General features: G+C 41.3%; 1 protein-coding gene across 5 annotated transcripts in view; it reads right to left on the bottom strand.

The window, feature by feature from the left end:
- Positions 1–7,125: 7,125 nt before the first annotated feature.
- LOC135504380 (neural cell adhesion molecule L1-like protein) overlaps positions 7,126–17,927 on the bottom strand; it is a 146,663-nt gene continuing 135,861 nt past the window's right edge. For 3 of the 5 annotated variants that reach the window (XM_064922929.1, XM_064922926.1, XM_064922928.1), the window contains exon 25: positions 7,127–13,980. In XM_064922929.1, coding sequence (XP_064779001.1) covers positions 13,809–13,980 — 172 coding nt within the window. In that variant the 3' untranslated portion in view covers positions 7,127–13,808. Of the gene's footprint in view, positions 13,981–17,927 lie in introns of all 5 variants that reach the window. The other 2 variants (XM_064922931.1, XM_064922930.1) reach the window with 1 other exon arrangement.

Below are 17,927 nucleotides of genomic sequence, written 5' to 3'. Positions count from 1 at the left end.
TTGAAGGGGTATTATTGATTGTTCAGTTTTGATAATAGGTTGTATGGGGTTTCTCTTTATTTTATAATAATTTGCTTATTAACTGTGAAACTTAAATGGTATTATCATGTAACCATGATTGTTGAAGTTGCGTTACATAATGCCATCAAAGTGTTTGACTTATTACAGTCCTGAAATGTCCTTCTAATTGGGTTTCATTTATTTCCATAGTTAAAATGATTGAATAAAACTGCTGTACAACAATAGCAGTTGGCTATACATAGAGGAGCAATACAACACCCAGGCATTGTTTTTGATTGTGTGAAATTGGGGAATGAAAATGTTTGCATAAAACATTTTCTTCACTTGTTTTATTACACTCATATAGCAGTCAAAATAAACTGAAATCCTTGAGCATACAAAATATGAACCATAATATTGGTCTTTTCTGGTGGATTAACCTGAAATTGCAACCAGCTTTCTATTTCAACAGTAAAATAATATGGGATCTCTGATATGGGAGCTCTGCTTCTCGCTCTGAAGTAACTTTGTAGTATTTTGTTTTTGTGTGTGTTATTTCTTACATTATTGGCCCATAAAATGTTTTGTGATATTACATACAGCCAGAAATAACTTATGGATATCAGAATGACGGTAATTCACCAGCATTAAGACCAGGAATACATTAATAGTGTTGGATGTTACATTTTATTTAGAATAGCAATGGAGTGGTCTTGGTGTCTTGGAACAGTTGGTTATCAATGTCTAGCTTGTCGACTACGAGAGCTGCACGTCTCCATTTTAGTCTAGTGTCGTTCTGCGATTTCCTTTGGTAACTGATTGTTCATGCCTATTTTAAAGCCGGCGAGTCTTTTGACCAGGCTAACCATTATTTTTTTCTTTAAAGGACGCACATTTGGCAATGGTGGCTCACTGAGCCTAGAGGAAAGTCTTTGTCCTCAGGCATGGAGGGAAGCCAAAGTCATTCCTCTACCCAAGAGTAGTAAAGCTGCCTTTACTGGCTCTAACAGCAGACTTACAGTATCAGCTTGCTGCCAGCCCTTAGCAAACTGTTGGAAAAAATGGTGTTTGACCAACTACATTTCAATTTCTCTATGAACAAATTAACAACAGACTTTCAGCATGCTTAAAGGGAAGGGCACTCAACAGGTACTGCACTGACACAAATTACGGTCACGTTCTGACCTTAGTTTCTTTGTTATGTCTGTTTTAGTATGGTCAGGGCATGAGTTGGGTGGGTTGTCTATGGTTGTTTTTCTATGAGTTGGTATTTCTGTGTTTGGCCTGGTATGGTTCTCAATCAGAGGCAGCTGTCAATCATTGTCCCTGATTGAGAACCATACTTAGGCAGACGGTTTCATTATTTTCTGTTGAGTGTTTGTATTCTGCACCAGACAGAACTGTTTCGGTTTCGTTCGTTCACTTTGTTGTTTTTGTTCAGTGTTCAATTTCTTTATTAAAAATATGGACACTTACTACTCTGCATCTTGGTCCTCACCTTCTTCCACCAACGGTCGTTACAGAATCACCCACCACAACCGGACCAAGCAGCGTGGTACCCAGGAGCAGCGGGTTCAAGACTCCTGGACTTGGGAGGAGATCTTGGATGGCAAGGGACCCTGGGTACAGGGAGAATATCGCAGCCCAAAGGCAGAGCTGGAGGCAGCAAAAGCCGAGAGGTGGCATTATGAGGAGCTAGCACGGCAGCGCGGCTGGGACGAGAGACAGCCCCAAAAATGTATTGGGAGAGGGCACACGGGGAGTGTGGCTAAGTCAGGTAGGAGACCTGAGCCAACTCCCCGTGCTTACCGTGGAGAGAGGTGGACCAGGCGGGCACCGTGTTATGCCGTGAGGCGCACGGTGTCCCCGGTGTGCAGGCATAGCCCGGTGCGTTACATAGCAGCGCCTCGTGTTGGCCGGGCTAGAGTGGGCATCGAGCCAGGTGCCATGAAGCCGGATCAGCGCATCTGGTCTCCAGTGCGTCTCCTCGGGCCGGGGTACATGGCACCAGCCCTACACATGGTGTCCCCGGTTCGCCAGCACAGCCCAGTGCGGTCTATTCCACATCGCCGCACTGGCCTGGCTACGGGGAGCATCCAGCCAGGAAGAGTTGTGCAGGCTCGGTGCTCGAGACCTCCAGTGGGCCTCCATGGTCCGTCCTATCCGGTGCCTCCTCCACACACCAGGCCTCCGGTGGCAGCCCCCCGCAACAGGCTGTCTCTCCATCTCCTCCCTACAGGTGCTCCCGCCTGCTCATTGCTGCCAGAGTCTCCCGTCTGTCCTGAGCTGCCAGAGTCTCCCTTCTGTCCTGAGCTGCCAGAGTCTCCCGCCAGTCAGGAGCTGCCAGAGCCGCCTGTCACTCCTGCCTGTCCGGTGCTGCCGGAATCTCCCGTCCATTCGGGACCCGTTGCTAGGGTCCCCAGTCCGAGGTCGGGCCGTTCTAAAAGGGGCCACGGAGGTGGGTTAAGAGGCGGACAAAGACTATGGTGGAGTGGGGTCCACGTCCCGCGCCAGAGCCGCCACCGCGGACAGACGCCCACCCAGGCCCTCCCCTATAGGTACAGGTTTTGCGGGGGGGGTGTACTATCACGTTCTGACCTCTTTTTTTGTATGTCTTTGCTTTAGTATGGTCAGGGTGTGAGTTGGGTTGGTTGTCTTTGGTTGTTTTTCTATGAGTTGTTATTTCTGTGTCTGGCCTGGTATGGTTCTCAATCAGAGGCATCTGTCAATCGTTGTCCCTGATTGAGAACCATACTTAAGCAGCCTGTTTTCACCCTTGATTTGTGGGTGATTATTTTCTGTTGAGTGTTTGTATTCTGCACCAGACAGAACTGTTTTGGTTTTGTTCGTGCACTTTGTTGTTTTTGTTCAGTGTTCAATTTCTTTATTAAAAATATGGACACTTACCACCCTGCGCATTGGTCCTCCTATCCTTCCTACTACTCTTCGTCAGAGGAGGAAGAAGACCATTACAATTACTGATGATTGGTTGAAAGAAATATATAATAAGAAGATTTCAGTGCAGCCTTTGATATTATTGACCATAGCCTGTTGTTGAGAAAACGTATGTGTTATGGCTTTTGAACCTCAGCTCTGAATCCACGTGATGGCAATCTATCTAATAGAAAAGAGGGGTTTATTTAATGGAAGCTTCTCTAATGTCAAGTGTGGTGTACCGCAGGGCAGCTCTCTAGGCCTTTTACTCTTTTCTATTTTTACCAATGACCTACCACTGGCATTAAACAAAGCATGTGTGTCCATGTATGCTGATGATTCAACCATATACGCATCAGCAACCACAGCTAATGAAGTCACTGAAACCCTGAAACTCCAAACAGGAGTTTGTCTGTTTTGGAATGGGTGGCCAGTAGTAAACTGGTCCTGAACATCTCTAAAACTAAGTGCATTGTATTTGGTAGAAGTCATTCCCTAAATTCTAGACCTCAGCTGAATCTGGTAATGAATGCTGTGGCTGTTGAAAAATTTGATGATGTTACCTTAGACTGTAAACTGTTTTGGTCAAAACATATAGATTGAATGGTTGTAAAGATAGTGAGAATTCCATCTGTAATAAAGAGATGCTTTGCTTTTTTGATACCACACTCCACAAAGCAAGTCCTTTAAGCTCTAATTTTATCTTATCTTGAATATTGTCCAGCAAAGTGAGGCAAATAATTACTGCAGCTGCAGCTGGCCCAGAACAGAAAAGAGGCACACGTCTAGCTCTTCATTGTAATCAAATGGCTAATATTAATACTATGCATGCCAGTCTCTCTTGGCTAAGAGTTGAGGAAAGACTGACTGACACTTCTTGTTTTTATAAGAAACATTAATGTGTTGGAAATCCCAAATTGTTTGCACAGTCAACTTACACACAGCACTGACACAGACACTTACCCCACCAGACATGCCACCAGGGGTCTTTTCACAGTCCCCAGGACCAGAACAAATTCAAGTACGTGTCACGCCCTGACCTTAGAGATCCCTGTTTATTCTCTATATTTTAGTTAGGTCAGGGTGTGACTAGGGTGTGTACTCTAGTTTTTGTATATCTATATTTTCTTTTTCTTTGTTGGCCTAGTATGGTTCCTAATCAGAGGCAACTGTCTATCGTTGTCTCTGATTGGGGATCATACTTATGCAGTCCTTTTTCCCACCTTCAGCTGTGGGATCTTGTCTTTGTTTGTTGCATGAGTTGCACTCCTAAGCTTTTCGTTCGTTGAGTTTATTGTATTTTTGGTGGAACATTTTAATAAAGAAAATATCCGCCTACCACGCTGCACCTTGGTCTCATTTGAACGACGGACGTTACAACATGTACAGTATAATGCAGAGCCATGAGTGCATGGAACTCCCGTCCATCTTATATAGCACAATTGAACAACAAACCTGGCTTCAAAAAACAAATAATGCAAAACCTCATGGCACAATGCCTCTCCCCCATGTGACCTACTTGTTGTGTGTATGTACTGACATATATGTGTAACTGATGGATGCGCACACACACACACCACATATTAAGGTTTTTAAATGTATGAAAAGTATGTTGTCTGTAATGTATTTTGTGCCAAACACATGCCGGAACCAACCCTACGAACTATGCCTATGTAATGTGTCTATAAGCAGTATATAAAAGATCTAATGGGACTGTCCCGACGGAGCTCACTTCAGACCGATACTTTATGCATCTAAATTTGACTCTGACCTCTCCAGCTTGTGAGAGTGGTGCATGTGTGGAAAGGACATGATTGAAATTAGGATACTAAGCTGATTGAAATTTGGATAAAAAGATGATTGAAATGTAACTAAGTATTGCTTGAATGAGAGCTATCATGGGACTAAATCCGGTGTGAGAGAGGCAATATGGGAGATTATTGAGGATTTGTAATGAATACCCGAACCAGTTCTGTTTGCTGAGTTTTTTAATCTATAACTTTATCTAGGGGTTCTGTCCACAACCTCCCGTTGATCTACATGTAGTGAGTACTGACAGGAGAAGTCATTGAAAAGTTTGATAGGGTAACAGTATGGGCAGTAAGAGCTGAGATTGGTAAGGGCTGTAACAATGAAGTTCATGGATGCCCCCAGACACTAAGATTTCCTCGGGAACACGATATGTGTACCTCTCGGGCTGCTGCGCTGTGATTGTTGCTGGTGGTGAGGATATAAATACCTAAGTTGATTTATAACGTTATACAGGGATTCTGTATGGAGATATGAAAGGAGCACTATTTCAGAATATGAAATCAGTGGAATTAGAGTATAATAGCTAAAGAGATAGAGAAAACACCTGTCTCCGGATTACGTCTTTAAACTAAGGGCAACCACGGCATCCGTGACAGAGGGAGAAGTGTCCATCCATGTATATGGGTAAGATAGTCTAGCTAGCTACATTTTCAGACACTCCACATTTCTAATTTTGTCATAAAGTAATTTTCATTTCAAGTTAAAGTGTACGGTTAGCTAGCTAGCTAAAGTTAGCTGGCTGGCTCACTAGCTAACATTATGTGTATGATCTGTGTAGTAATATTATTCATATCTCAGAGACATTTGCTTTGCTAGTTATAGCCTAATACTAACTAGCTAACACTGAACCTGGTTGGTTAGCTACCTGAAGATTAATGCAGGCTAGTAACATAATGAGTTGGGATTATAGTTCATTGTTTAGCTAGCTAACTAGCTACCTGTCTTAACAAAATACTCCACTATGCAAGTAATAATTTCAATAGAACATTAATGATGTCCTTGTGACAACTGTTGATAGACGTAGCTGGTAAATTTGTTCTGGCTATCTTCTCCGATTTCAGAGCACTCTCATTTGAGTTTGCCAGCGCGCAGAATAACTGACAAATTTAAGAGCGCTCCACGCATGTTGAATATGACTTGTGTCAGTAAACATTGGTAAAAAAAGCGTAAATTGTTGCCGGCAGCACAGTTGCAGTCACCAACGCTCTGGATAACCAGCTCTGCTAGGGCGAGTAAAATGACCAGAGTGAGCTGTTCTCTCGATTGTGTCTGGAAGGTGCTAGCAAGCTAGCCAACATCACCCAGTTAGCTTGTCTGCTTGACTGCTGTTGTTAGGACAGAACACTCGGATCAACCCTTAAAGAGATGGGTGGGGCTAAAGCTTAAGAGGGTGTGAAAGATGCTGACAAAGAAGAGCTCTCCAGTAGGTGTACCAAAACATTCAAAGGCAATTTTGTCAAAAGTGAGAAGCTTTCAAAGCAGAATTCCTTTCCCATTGTTTCTCAACTGTAGTTGATGATATACCCTTTCCTAGCTCTGAGTCCCTACTGTTATCCAATGTAAAAAACAACAACATTTTTCTACATCAAACCGAATCGAGCCAGTCGGTCACATTCGTCATACAGTGAATAATTTGTCTGGATTTACTGAATCATAAATGCCCTAAACTAAATAGAGTAGAGTGAGTAGATCTAAATGCATGGAAGGATAATTTGACAGAACAGTGTGAGCCTCACCCCGTCTAACCGGCGGAAGTAATGGTAACAATGGTGTTCACTATGGCCATGTCCTTCACCATTTCTACCGTGAGACCTGAGGCCGAGCCAGAAACCTGTACACAGCATCCAGTCGAAGCTATCAACTGCCTTTTCTCTCACACCCATTAATAGTATAACCTTTAGTATGATGACAGTATTACCATACTAATTAGATTGTATAACCCAGAATAAAGGGTTTGAAATGATGAAGTGACTGCTTTTATGGGTTGATTTCCCTTACTTTAATAGAAGTATAGAAACTTTTGATATAAACTATAATCTAATGCTTACCTTAAAATGTAATGATAATCACAGATTGAGTGATAAGAGGAGGGAAAGTGATGGAAAATGTAATTGGTGTGCTGCAGTCAGCATGCCAATTGCACACTCCCTCAAAATTTGAGACATCTGTTGTGTTGTGTGACAAAACTGCACATTTTAGAGTGGCCTTTTATTGTCCCCAGCACAAGGTGCACCTGTGTAATGATCATGCTCTTTAATCAGCTTCTTGATATGCCACATCTGTCAGGTGGATGGATTATCTTGGCAAATGGGAAATGCTCACTAACAGGGATGTAAACAAATTTGTGGCAAAAAAAATGAGAATAAATCGTGAGTATGGAACATTTCTGGGATCTTTTATTTTGGCTCATGAAACATGGGAACCACACTTTCCATGTTGCGTTCATATTTTTGTTCAGTGTAATTCCTCCCCCAATTTTAATTTTCCGGAAAATTGCACCTTTGATGAAGCGGAATTCCAAACCAATAGAGATGGGAAGAATCGACTCATCTCCTGTTTAGTGGGAACCACTCACAGTTAGGATTTGTCCCAAATGGCACACTGTTCCCCATCTAGGCCTAGTGCACTGATCTGTTCAAAATTAGTGCACTATATAGGGAATAGGGTGCCATTTGGGATGCACACTTACATTCAGGCACGATAGAATGTTCTTGGAATGGCCAACTAGCAGTTGTTTAAAAAAAATGTATTTAGCCATTATTTTACCAAGTAAGTTGACTGAGAAAACATTCTCATTTGAAGTAACGACCTGGGGAATAGTAAGGGGATGAATGAGCCAATTGTAAACTGGGGATTATTAGGTGACCATGATGGTTTGAGGGACAGATTGGGAATTTAGCAGGATACCAGGGTTAAGACCCCTACAATACATGCCATGGGATCTTTAATGACCTCAGAGAGTCAGGACACCTGTATAACAGCACATCTGAAAGACAGCAACCTATATATATATTTTTTAGACCAGAGGAAAGAGTGCCTCCTACTGGTCCTCCAACACCACTTCCAGCAGCATCTGGTCTCCCATCCAGGAACTGACCAGGAACAGCCCTGCTTAGCTTCAGAAGAAAGCCAGCAGTGGTATGCAGGGTGGTATGCTGCTGGTGTAAATTTTTAAATGTTGACAAGTGATAGAGTGAAAAATATCATTATCTTGAATACTATAACAACTGCAGCAACCTAAGAAATTTATTAGGAATGCCAACCTTCTGTTGAATGAAATTGGTTCATGCCATGATTTTGACAGGAAATTAAAATGAAAACTGACCTAAATTCGACCAATGCCCGAACACGATTTTACAGCATACACAGCTTGTACACCTTCTACTGTACTATCGATGTGCATATGGTGATTTCATTATAATTTGTATTTACATTTTTTTGAATTTCACTAGCATATAATTATTTCAATTATTAAATTAGTCTTTTACATTTAATTTACTAGTAGACAGTTTTCCAAAGCAGGGATGGAAACACCTGTAATATGTTTGATCCTATCATTTACAAAAACACATTAGACATTAGTATTAACATTATAAAATGCAATCAACCACAGTAACATTCACACATTGCATACAAAGCCAACTTTTGTTTTCTACAATATATACAGTGTTGTGAAGTATTAAAAGGGCAGTGCCATGAAAAACTTGATTTCCTGTTATTCTGATGATATTTCCACACTGAGGTCGAATAACAGCATGAAGTTGTGAAAATTATGTAACAGATTTTTTTAAAGAATGTCTGGAATTTCAGCCTGTTCAGGTGGGATGAAGTTTTTGACCAAGATCATGACATCACAATCAGATCTTATTATTCTGACCAAGGACCAATCATCTTTTATTTGCATGCATAATCCTCCTACTTTGAAGGGGTAAGCTGAGTAGGCTCTAGAGCAGGGGTACTCAACTCTTACCCTACGAGGTCCAGAGCCTGCTGGTTTTCTGTTCTACCTGATAATTGCACACACCTGGTGTCCCAGGTCTAAATCAGTCCCTGATTGTTCTCCTATAATTTAAAAAACACAGTGGAACTGTCTTCGAGGTCCAGAGTTGAGTGAAGGGGTCTAGACAATTATATCCGACAATCAGGGCTGTGAATTTATAGTAAATATATTTTAATTTGTATCAACGCCCAAACGATCAGACTGAGAATTTCAATGTCGAAAGGAGGCTCAGGGAAATAAATGACAAAAAATATATTTGGAGTTATTTTCATGAAATAAACAAACACAGTGATGTATTAGACATACAGTGATGATTTAAAAATACAATTAAAAACACTTAACATTGTGAAAATTAAATATACACAAGTAGGATCAAGTAATTATGTAAAGGTAATCAACGAGGGGATAGGCAGTCTATAGAAAATAATACACAACGTGGAAGGTGTGTGCCAAGGTGCGCAGCAGAGTGGCACTAACCTTCCACGGAGTTACATTATTTTCCATAGAATGCATAGAGCTCAGGATTGATTATCCCACTTATACCACGGCTATAATGCCTTTGTCTCTTTTCGACTCCTGACATGTTCATTACTATGAGACAGCTGGAGATAGAATTTGAATATTGAAACAATGCTGCAAATGTCAGACAGCAAAGTTTATACAAATCTCCGCTGTTGAAAACAAAATGTTAGTCTAAAAGAAATGTGAGATAATGTAGTGGAGATCAAGTTTATAAATTGCTTGGCTGGGCTGACGAGACAGTGGATTGAGCAGTCAGATGGAACAGAGTAAATACAGTTGTGGCCAAAGGTTTTGAGAATGGCACAAATATTAATTTTCACAAAGTCTGCTGCCTCAGCTTGTATGATGGCAATTTGCATATACTCCAGAATGTTATGAAGAGTGGTCAGATGAATTGCAATTAATTGCAAAGTCCCTCTTTACCAATGTAAATGAACTGAACCCCCCAAAACATTTCCAATGCATTTCAGCCCTGCCACAAAAGGACCAGCTGACATCATGTCAGTGATTATTTTGTTAACACAGGTGTGAGTGTTGACGAGGACAAGGCTGGAGATCACTCTGTCATGCTGATTGAGTTCGAATAACAGACTGGAAGCTTCAAAAGGAGGATGGTGCTTGGAATCATTGTTCTTCCTCTGTCAACCATGGTTACCTGCAAGGAAACAGGTGCCGTCATCATTGCTTTGCACAAAAAGGGCTTCACGGGCAAGGATATTCCTGCCAGTAAGATTGCACCTAAATCAACCATTTATCGGATCATCCAGAACTTCAAGGAGAGTGGTTCAATTGTTGTGAAGAAGGCTTCAGGGCGCCCAAGAAAGTCCAGCAAGCGCCAGGACCGTCTCCTAAATGTGATTCAGCTGTGGGATTGGGGTACCACCAGAGCTTGCTTAGGAATGGCAGCAGGCAGGTGTGAGTGCATCTGCACGCACAGTGAGGCAAAGACTTTTGGAGGATGGCCTGGTGTCAAGAAGGGCAGCAAAGAAGCCACTTCTCTCCAGGAAAAACATTAGGGACAGATTGATATTCTGCATAAGGTACAGGGATTGGACTGCTGATGACTGGGGTAAAGTAATTTTCTTTGATGAATCCCCTTTCCGATTGTTTGGGGCATCCGGAAAAAAGATTGTCCGGCGAAGACAAGGTGAGCGCTACCATCAGCCCTGTGTCATGCCAACAGTAAAGCATCCTGAGACCATTCATGTGTGGGTTTGTTTCTCAGCCAAGGGAGTGGGCTCACTCACAAGTTTGCCTTAGAACTCAGCCATGAATAAAGAATGGTACCAACACAACACAGAGCAACTTCTCCCAACCATCCAGGAACAGTTTGGTGACGAACAGTGCCTTTTCCAGCATGATGGAGCACCTTGCCATAAGGCAAAAGTGATAACTAAATGGCTCGGGGAACAAAACATAAATATTTTGAGTCCATGGCCAGGAATCTCCGCCGATCTTAATCCCATTGAGAACTTGTGGACAATCCTCAAGAGGCGGGTGGACAAACAAAAACCCACAAGCATTGATTATGCTAGAATGGGCTGCCATAAGTCAGGATGTGGCCCAGAAGTTAATTGACAGCATGCCATGGTGGATTGCAGAGGTCTTGAAAAAGAAGGGTCAACACTGCAAATATTGACTCTTTGCATCAACTTCATGTAATTGTCAATAAAAGCCTTTGACACTTATGAAATGCTTGTAATTATACTTCAGTTTTCCATATTAACATCTGACGAAAATATCTAAAGACACTGAAGCAGCAAACTTTGTAGAAATTAATATTTGTGTCATTCTCAAAACTTTTGGCCACAAATATAGGCATTTTAACATCATAGATTTAGCCGATGGTAAATGGTGGAATAGACACCATTTACGGTTTTAACCAATCAGCATTCACGATTAGACCTTGTCGCCCACGCTATATTATCTCGGTAGAATTCGATGGCTATAATTAAGTCTTACATGTCTTACATGTAAAGGTTTTGAAAGCAAAAGTTTAATAAAAAAATGTATACCAGCAAATGAACACATTTCTAGTGGCAAATGTGCTAAATTATAGCCCTGGTATGAAAGGGATTATCAACTCGGGGTTGTCTGGAAAATAATCCAACTCAGTGGAAGGTCAATTCCACCCTGCATATCGTGGAACACAACTTCCAGGTCCTTCATTATTTTCCATAGAACGCAGAGCAACTCATTGATTATTCCTTACATAATACACACTCTAGAATGTCATACAAGCCAATCAGAAACAAGTATTCAACAATACCGTGGTATAAAGAATGTTTATGCCTCATATCTGTTGACCTTTTCTAAGAAAGTAAAAACATAAGAAATCATGCATCGTTATTAATGATATATGTGTCTGCTGTCTACCTTTTCTTTTTAAAGATATATATAGTGTATTTATAGTAACAGTCAAAAGTTTGGACACACCTACTCATTCAAGGGTTTTTCTTTATTTTTACTATTTTCTACATTGTAGAATAAGAAAGACATCTAAACTATGAAATAACACATATGGAAAAAGTAGCAACCAAAACATTGTTAAATCAAAATCCAGGTTATATTTGAGATTATTCAAAGTAGCCACCATTTGCCTTGACAGCTTTGCACACTCTAGGCATTCTCTCAACCAGCTTCATGAGGTAGTCACGTGGAATGCATTTCAATTAATAGGAGTGCCTTGTTGAAAATTAATTTGTGGAATTTCTTTCCTTCTTAATGCGTTTGAGCCAATCAGTTGTGTTGTGTCAAGGTAGGGGTGGTGTGACGTGGTAAGGTTGGACCCAGGTGCAGAGAAGAGACCAGAAAAAACAACAAACACTAAGTATCGAAAATTGACTGAAACAAAATGCACACAGTAAACAATTTAAGCTTCTGCAAAGGACCACAGAAAACACTCCTCTTTAAGCAGGGACACAATTATGAAATAATAAGACACACCTGCCTCCCTCTGGTGCCAGGAGGAACCATGACAGGTGGAATACAGAAGATGGCCCATACTAAGTCCATATTATGGCAAGCACAGCTCAAATTAGCAGAGAGACAACAGTCCATCATTACTTTAAGACATAAAGGTCAGTCAAAACAGAACAATTCAAGAACTTTGAAAGTTTATTCAAGTGCAAGTTCACCCATTCTTTTTTTCCTTTATTTAACCAGGCAAGTCAGGTAAGAACAATTCTTATTTTCAATGACGGCCTAGGAACAGTGGGTTAACTGCCTGTTCAGGGGCAGAACGACAGATTTGTACCTTGTCAGCTCGGGGGTTTGAACTTGCAACCTTCCGGTTACTAGTCCTGCCGCCCCAACCATCAAGCCCCATAATGAAACTGTCTCTCATGAGGACCGCCACAAGAAAGGAAGACCCAGAGTTACCTCTGCAGCAGAGGATAAGTTCATTAGAGTTACCAGCCTCAGAAAGCAGCCTAAATAAAAGTCACAGACACATCAACTGTTCAGAGGAGACTGTGTGAATCAGGCATTCATGGTCGAATTGCTGTAAAGAAACCACTACTAAAGGACACCAATAACAAGAAAAGACTTTCTTGGGCCAAGAAACACGAGCAATGGAAATTAGACCGGCAGATATCTGTCCTTTGGTCTGATGAGTCCAAATTGGAGGTTTTTGGTTCCACCCGCCATGTTTTAAGACACAGAGTAGGTGAACAGATGACCTCCACATGTGTGATTCCCACCGTGAAGCATTGAGGAGGAGGTGTGATGGTGCTTTGTTGGTGACACAGTCAGTGATTTACTTAGAATTCAAGGCACACTTAACCAGCATGGCTACCATTGCATTCTGCAGCGATACGCCATCCAATCTGGTTTGCGCTTAGTGGGACTATATTTTGTTTTTCAACAGCACAGTGGCCTAACACACATCCAGGCTGTGTAAGGGCTATTTGACCAAGAAGGAGAGTGATGGAGTGCTGCATCAGATGACCTGGCCTCCACAATCACCGTACCTCAACCCAATTGAGATGGTTTGGGATGAGTTGGACCACAGACTGAAGGAAAAGCAGCCAACAAGTGCTCAATATATGTGAGAACTCCTTCAAAGCTGTTGGAAAAGCATTCCAGGTGAAGCTGGTTGAGAGAATGCAAAGAACGTGCAAGCTGTCATCAAGGAAAAGGGTGTCTACTTTGAAGAATCTAAAATAGAAAATATAATTTGATTTGTTTAACAGTTTTTTTGGTTACTACAGTACATGTTTTCATATGTGTTATTTCATAGTTTATGTCTTAACTATTATTCTACAATATAGAAAATAGTGAAAATAAAGTGTCCAAACTTTTGACTGGTACTGTATATTGAAACGGCAGATGTCCAATCCTGTCTACAAGAATGTGAAAACATTTCCTTATGAATCCGTCACAATGTGGAGGTACAATATAAATATGTATCATATACAATTGTGATTTACAGGAATTTAACATTTCTGATCAATGGCATGCATCACATAGATGATGCCATTCATTTCCTTTTGCTGTCACACACCCTTCAGAGGGAAGTCCGAAGGAAGCATTTGTCTCTTCACGTAGTGACTGGGCTGGATCTTACAGAGCCTCTGTTTTTGTGGCCAGAGTATTCACCGATAAATGAGCCATCTTCGTTGAACTGGCATTCTTCTTCGTCCCCATAGTCGCTGTCCCCTCCCATGCCCTGATCCAGGGAACATTGGCTAGCCTTCAGTGGGTTTTCCTCACTGTCACACAGCACAAAGGACAGAGGCTCATTTTGGTTACACACACACACACACACACACACAATTTTGGCTGCTATTTTAGATTTCATGTTAGTCTTAAGGCGTCAGTATGCTTCAGTCTGGCTGGCGTGAACGCATACTCCCTTAAGACATTCACTTCAAATACGAGAAAAAAGCAGCCACAGTGCTGTTATTCAATTTTGAGAATCCGTAGCCAGTATACGCTTCCTCAAGCTTCCTGTCATTAATTTAGACCTTTTTGCAGAGGAGATCTTAATCACACAATTTTATATCTAACTTCGATTTTTGGTGCACTATTTCTCAATGAACAACAAAGACTTTATTGAAGAATCCTTAATGTTATTGTCAGTCGACTAAAAGTCTGGACCGTTTTAGTCTAGTTTCAGTCAGTAATTTTTTTCATTGAATAATTGATATTTACCTCTAACTTCCTGTGTTAAGAGATGCATAAATTCAGATAGCCTTGTCCTACAATAACCTCCTATATCTTAGTTGGCAACATTGCTATTGTGGTAGATTGTAGCATACTCTATGGTCAATTCTGGCTGTGGTTAAATAGCTGGATAAAGTTGAAACAATTTATAGCTCCAATTCTTTCCTCGTCATCACCATCTGAGGGGGATCAATTATTCACTTAAAGAGGGAAGTATCTGAGCTTTCCAACAATGACATAATTATTACAGCAATACTATTTAGCAAATAGTATATGCCAGGCGTTGTCTTAGAAAGGCCTGAAAAATTGACAAAGACTCTTCTCCATGCTCCCGTCCGGTAGGTGGTACATCAAGGCTCTGACCAACGGACTCCTAAACAGCTTCCATCCCCTGGCTATAAGACCGTTAAATGGCTAACAACTACTGCTCTCCCTCTCCCACAGACTATCCACACTGACTATATGCCCATCCTCAGATCTCTACCCGCTCAGACACAACCTACGCTGCTGCTAAAAATATTATTGATGAGATGTATTACCCCATTACGCTGCTGTCCATTGACTATCAATTTCCAATAACATTTATCTATTTATCCTGCTACTGGTCACTATTACTCCTGTTTACATTTGGAAAGTATTCAGACCTCATGACTTTTTCCACAATATATTATGTTACATCCTAATTCTAAAATTGATTAAACAAAACATTTTCATCATCAATCAACACACAATACCCCAAAATGACAGCAAAAACAGTTTTTTGCTGCAAATATATTAACACATAAAAACAGAAATATCTTATTTACATAAGTATTCAGACCCTTTGCTTTGAGAGTGTAGTGCATCCTGTTTCCTTTCATCATCCTTGAGATGTTTCTACAACTTGATTGGAGTCCACCTGTGGTAAATTCAAATGATTGGACATGATTTGGAAGAGACACACCTGCCTATATAAGGTCCCACAGTTGACAGTGCATGTCAGAGCAAATACCAAGACATGGGGTCAAAGGAATTGTCCATAGAGCTCAGAGACAGGATTGTGTCAAGACACAGATCTGGGGAAGGATACCAAACAATTTCTGCAGCATTGAAGGTCCCCAAGAACACAGTTAAATGGAAGAAGTTGGGAACCACTAAGACTCTTCCTAGAGCTGGCAATCGGGGGAGAAGGGCCTTGGTCAGGGAGGTGACCAAGAACCCAATGTCACTCTGACAGAACTCCAAAGTTCCTCTGTGGAGATGGGAGAATCTTCCAGAAGGACAACCATCTCTGCAGCACTCCACCAATCAGGCCTTTATGGTAGAGTAGGCAGACGGAAGCCAGTCCTCAGTGAAAGGCACATGACAGCCCGTTTGGAGTTTGCCAAAAGGCACATAAAGACTCTCAGACCATGAGAAACAAGATTCTCTGGTCTGATGAAATCAATATTGAACTCTTTGGCCTGAATACCAAGCGTCACATCTGGAGGAAACCTGGGACCATCCCTACGGTGAAGCATGGTGGTGGCAAGTTGTCTAGCAGAAGGGACCAGGAGACTAGTCAGGATCGAAGGAAAGATGAATGGAGCAAAGTACATAGAGATATTTGATGATCCAGAGCGCTCAGGACCTCAGACTGGGGCGAAGTTTCACTTCCAACAGGACAACGACCCAAAGCACACAGCCAAGACAATGCAGGAGTGGCTTCGGGACAAGTCTCTGAATGTCCTTGAGTGGCCCAGCCAGAGCCCAGACTTGAACCAGATTGAGCATCTCTGGAGAGACCTGACAGAGCTTGACAGGATCTGCAGAGAAGAATGGGAGAAACTCCCCAAATACAGTTGTGCTAAGCTTGTACCGTCACACCCAAGAAGAGTCGAGGCTGTAGTCGCTGCTGAAGATGCTTCAACAAAGTACTGAGTAAAGGGTCTGAATACTTACAGTATGTAAAAGGTGATATTACATTTTTTATACATTGGCAAAAATGTCTAAAACCCTGTTTTGGATTTGGCATTGTGGGGTCTTGTGTGTAGATTGAGGGGGGGACAATTGAATCATTTTTAGAATAAGTCTGTAACGTAACAACATGTGGGAAAAGTCAAGGGGTCTGAATACTTTCCAAATGAGCTGTATATATTACCATGCATAGTTATATATTCCTGCTACCAGTCACTTTTCAGCTCAGTTCACATGTATATCCTACTACCAGTCACTTTTTATGTATAAAGGGTTAAGGGTTAAGGGTTAAGGGTTAAGCTGAGCCGAAGGGTGAAGCTGAGCCGAAGGGTGAAGTTGAGCCGAAGGGTTAAGTTGAGCCTCCCTTGTTTCTAGGAAACCATACACAAAATGTATAATTTGACCAAATTATTAGGAAGTGGTCATCATTTTCATTGAGTCTGTGAAGGAAGAAACCACATGGAAAAAGTGGAAAGCAAGTCCAAAAAAACAGATTTTAAGTCAAAAGAATGTATTGTACCTAAACCAAAGTAGATAATATTGTTCTATACATCAGTTGGCATCTCTATAAGCTTCAATAAACCTAGCATGAAAGTGTATATTAGCACTATGCGGGCTAATATAGTCCAAATGTTTGCCTTGGGGTAAGTCGAGCCAATGGCCATGAGTTAAATTGAGCCAATGGTTGAGCAAATGGCAAGTTGAGCAAATTGAAGTGTTTTCTTCCCAGGCGTAATTCAAGGCATTATCGCTGGGATATGAGGTAACAACAGGGCCTGGACTATGTTAAAAGTGTTTTAAATAGTACAACGTGGTTGTTAGGTGTTAAGCCTGTGTTAAGAGATGCTTACAATTATTCAAAGACAAAAAGCTATTGTGATTGTATGGAATTGTGTTTGGGGAAAAAAGGAGACATGATATGATTTTTTTATTTTTAATTTCACCTTTATTTAACCAGGTAGGCAAGTTGAGAACAAGTTCTCATTTACAATTGCGACCTGGTCAAGATAAAGCAAAGCAGTTCGACACATACAACAACACAGAGTTACATATGGAGTAAAACAAACATACAGTCAATAATACAGTATAAACAAGTCTATATACGATGTGAGCAAATGAGGTGAGATAAGAGAGGTAAAGGCAAAAAAAGGCCATGGTGGCGAAGTAAATACAATATAGCAAGTAAAACACTGGAATGATAGATTGGCAGTGGAAGAATGTGCAAAGTAGAAATATAAATAATAGGGTGCAAAGGAGCAAAATAAATAAATACATTAGGGGAAGAGGTAGTTGTTTGGGCTAAATTATACAGTAGATGGGCTATGTACAAGTGCAGTAATTTGTGAGCTGCTCTGACAGCTGGTGCTTAAAGCTAGTGAGGGGGATAAGTGTTTCCAGTTTCAGAGATTTTTGCAGTTTGTTCCAGTCATTGGCAGCAGAGAACTGGAAGGAGAGGCGGCCAAAGGGGGAATTGGTTTTGGGGGTGACCAGAGAGATATACCTGATGGAGCGCATGCTGCTATGGTGACCAGCGAGCTGAGATAAGGGGGGACTTTAC

Source organism: Oncorhynchus masou, chromosome 18 (genome assembly GCF_036934945.1).
Source record: "Oncorhynchus masou masou isolate Uvic2021 chromosome 18, UVic_Omas_1.1, whole genome shotgun sequence".
Taxonomy (NCBI): Eukaryota; Metazoa; Chordata; class Actinopteri; order Salmoniformes; family Salmonidae; genus Oncorhynchus; species Oncorhynchus masou.
The sequence above is the reverse complement of the archived record's forward strand: the minus strand, read 5'-3'. Positions and strand labels throughout refer to the sequence as shown.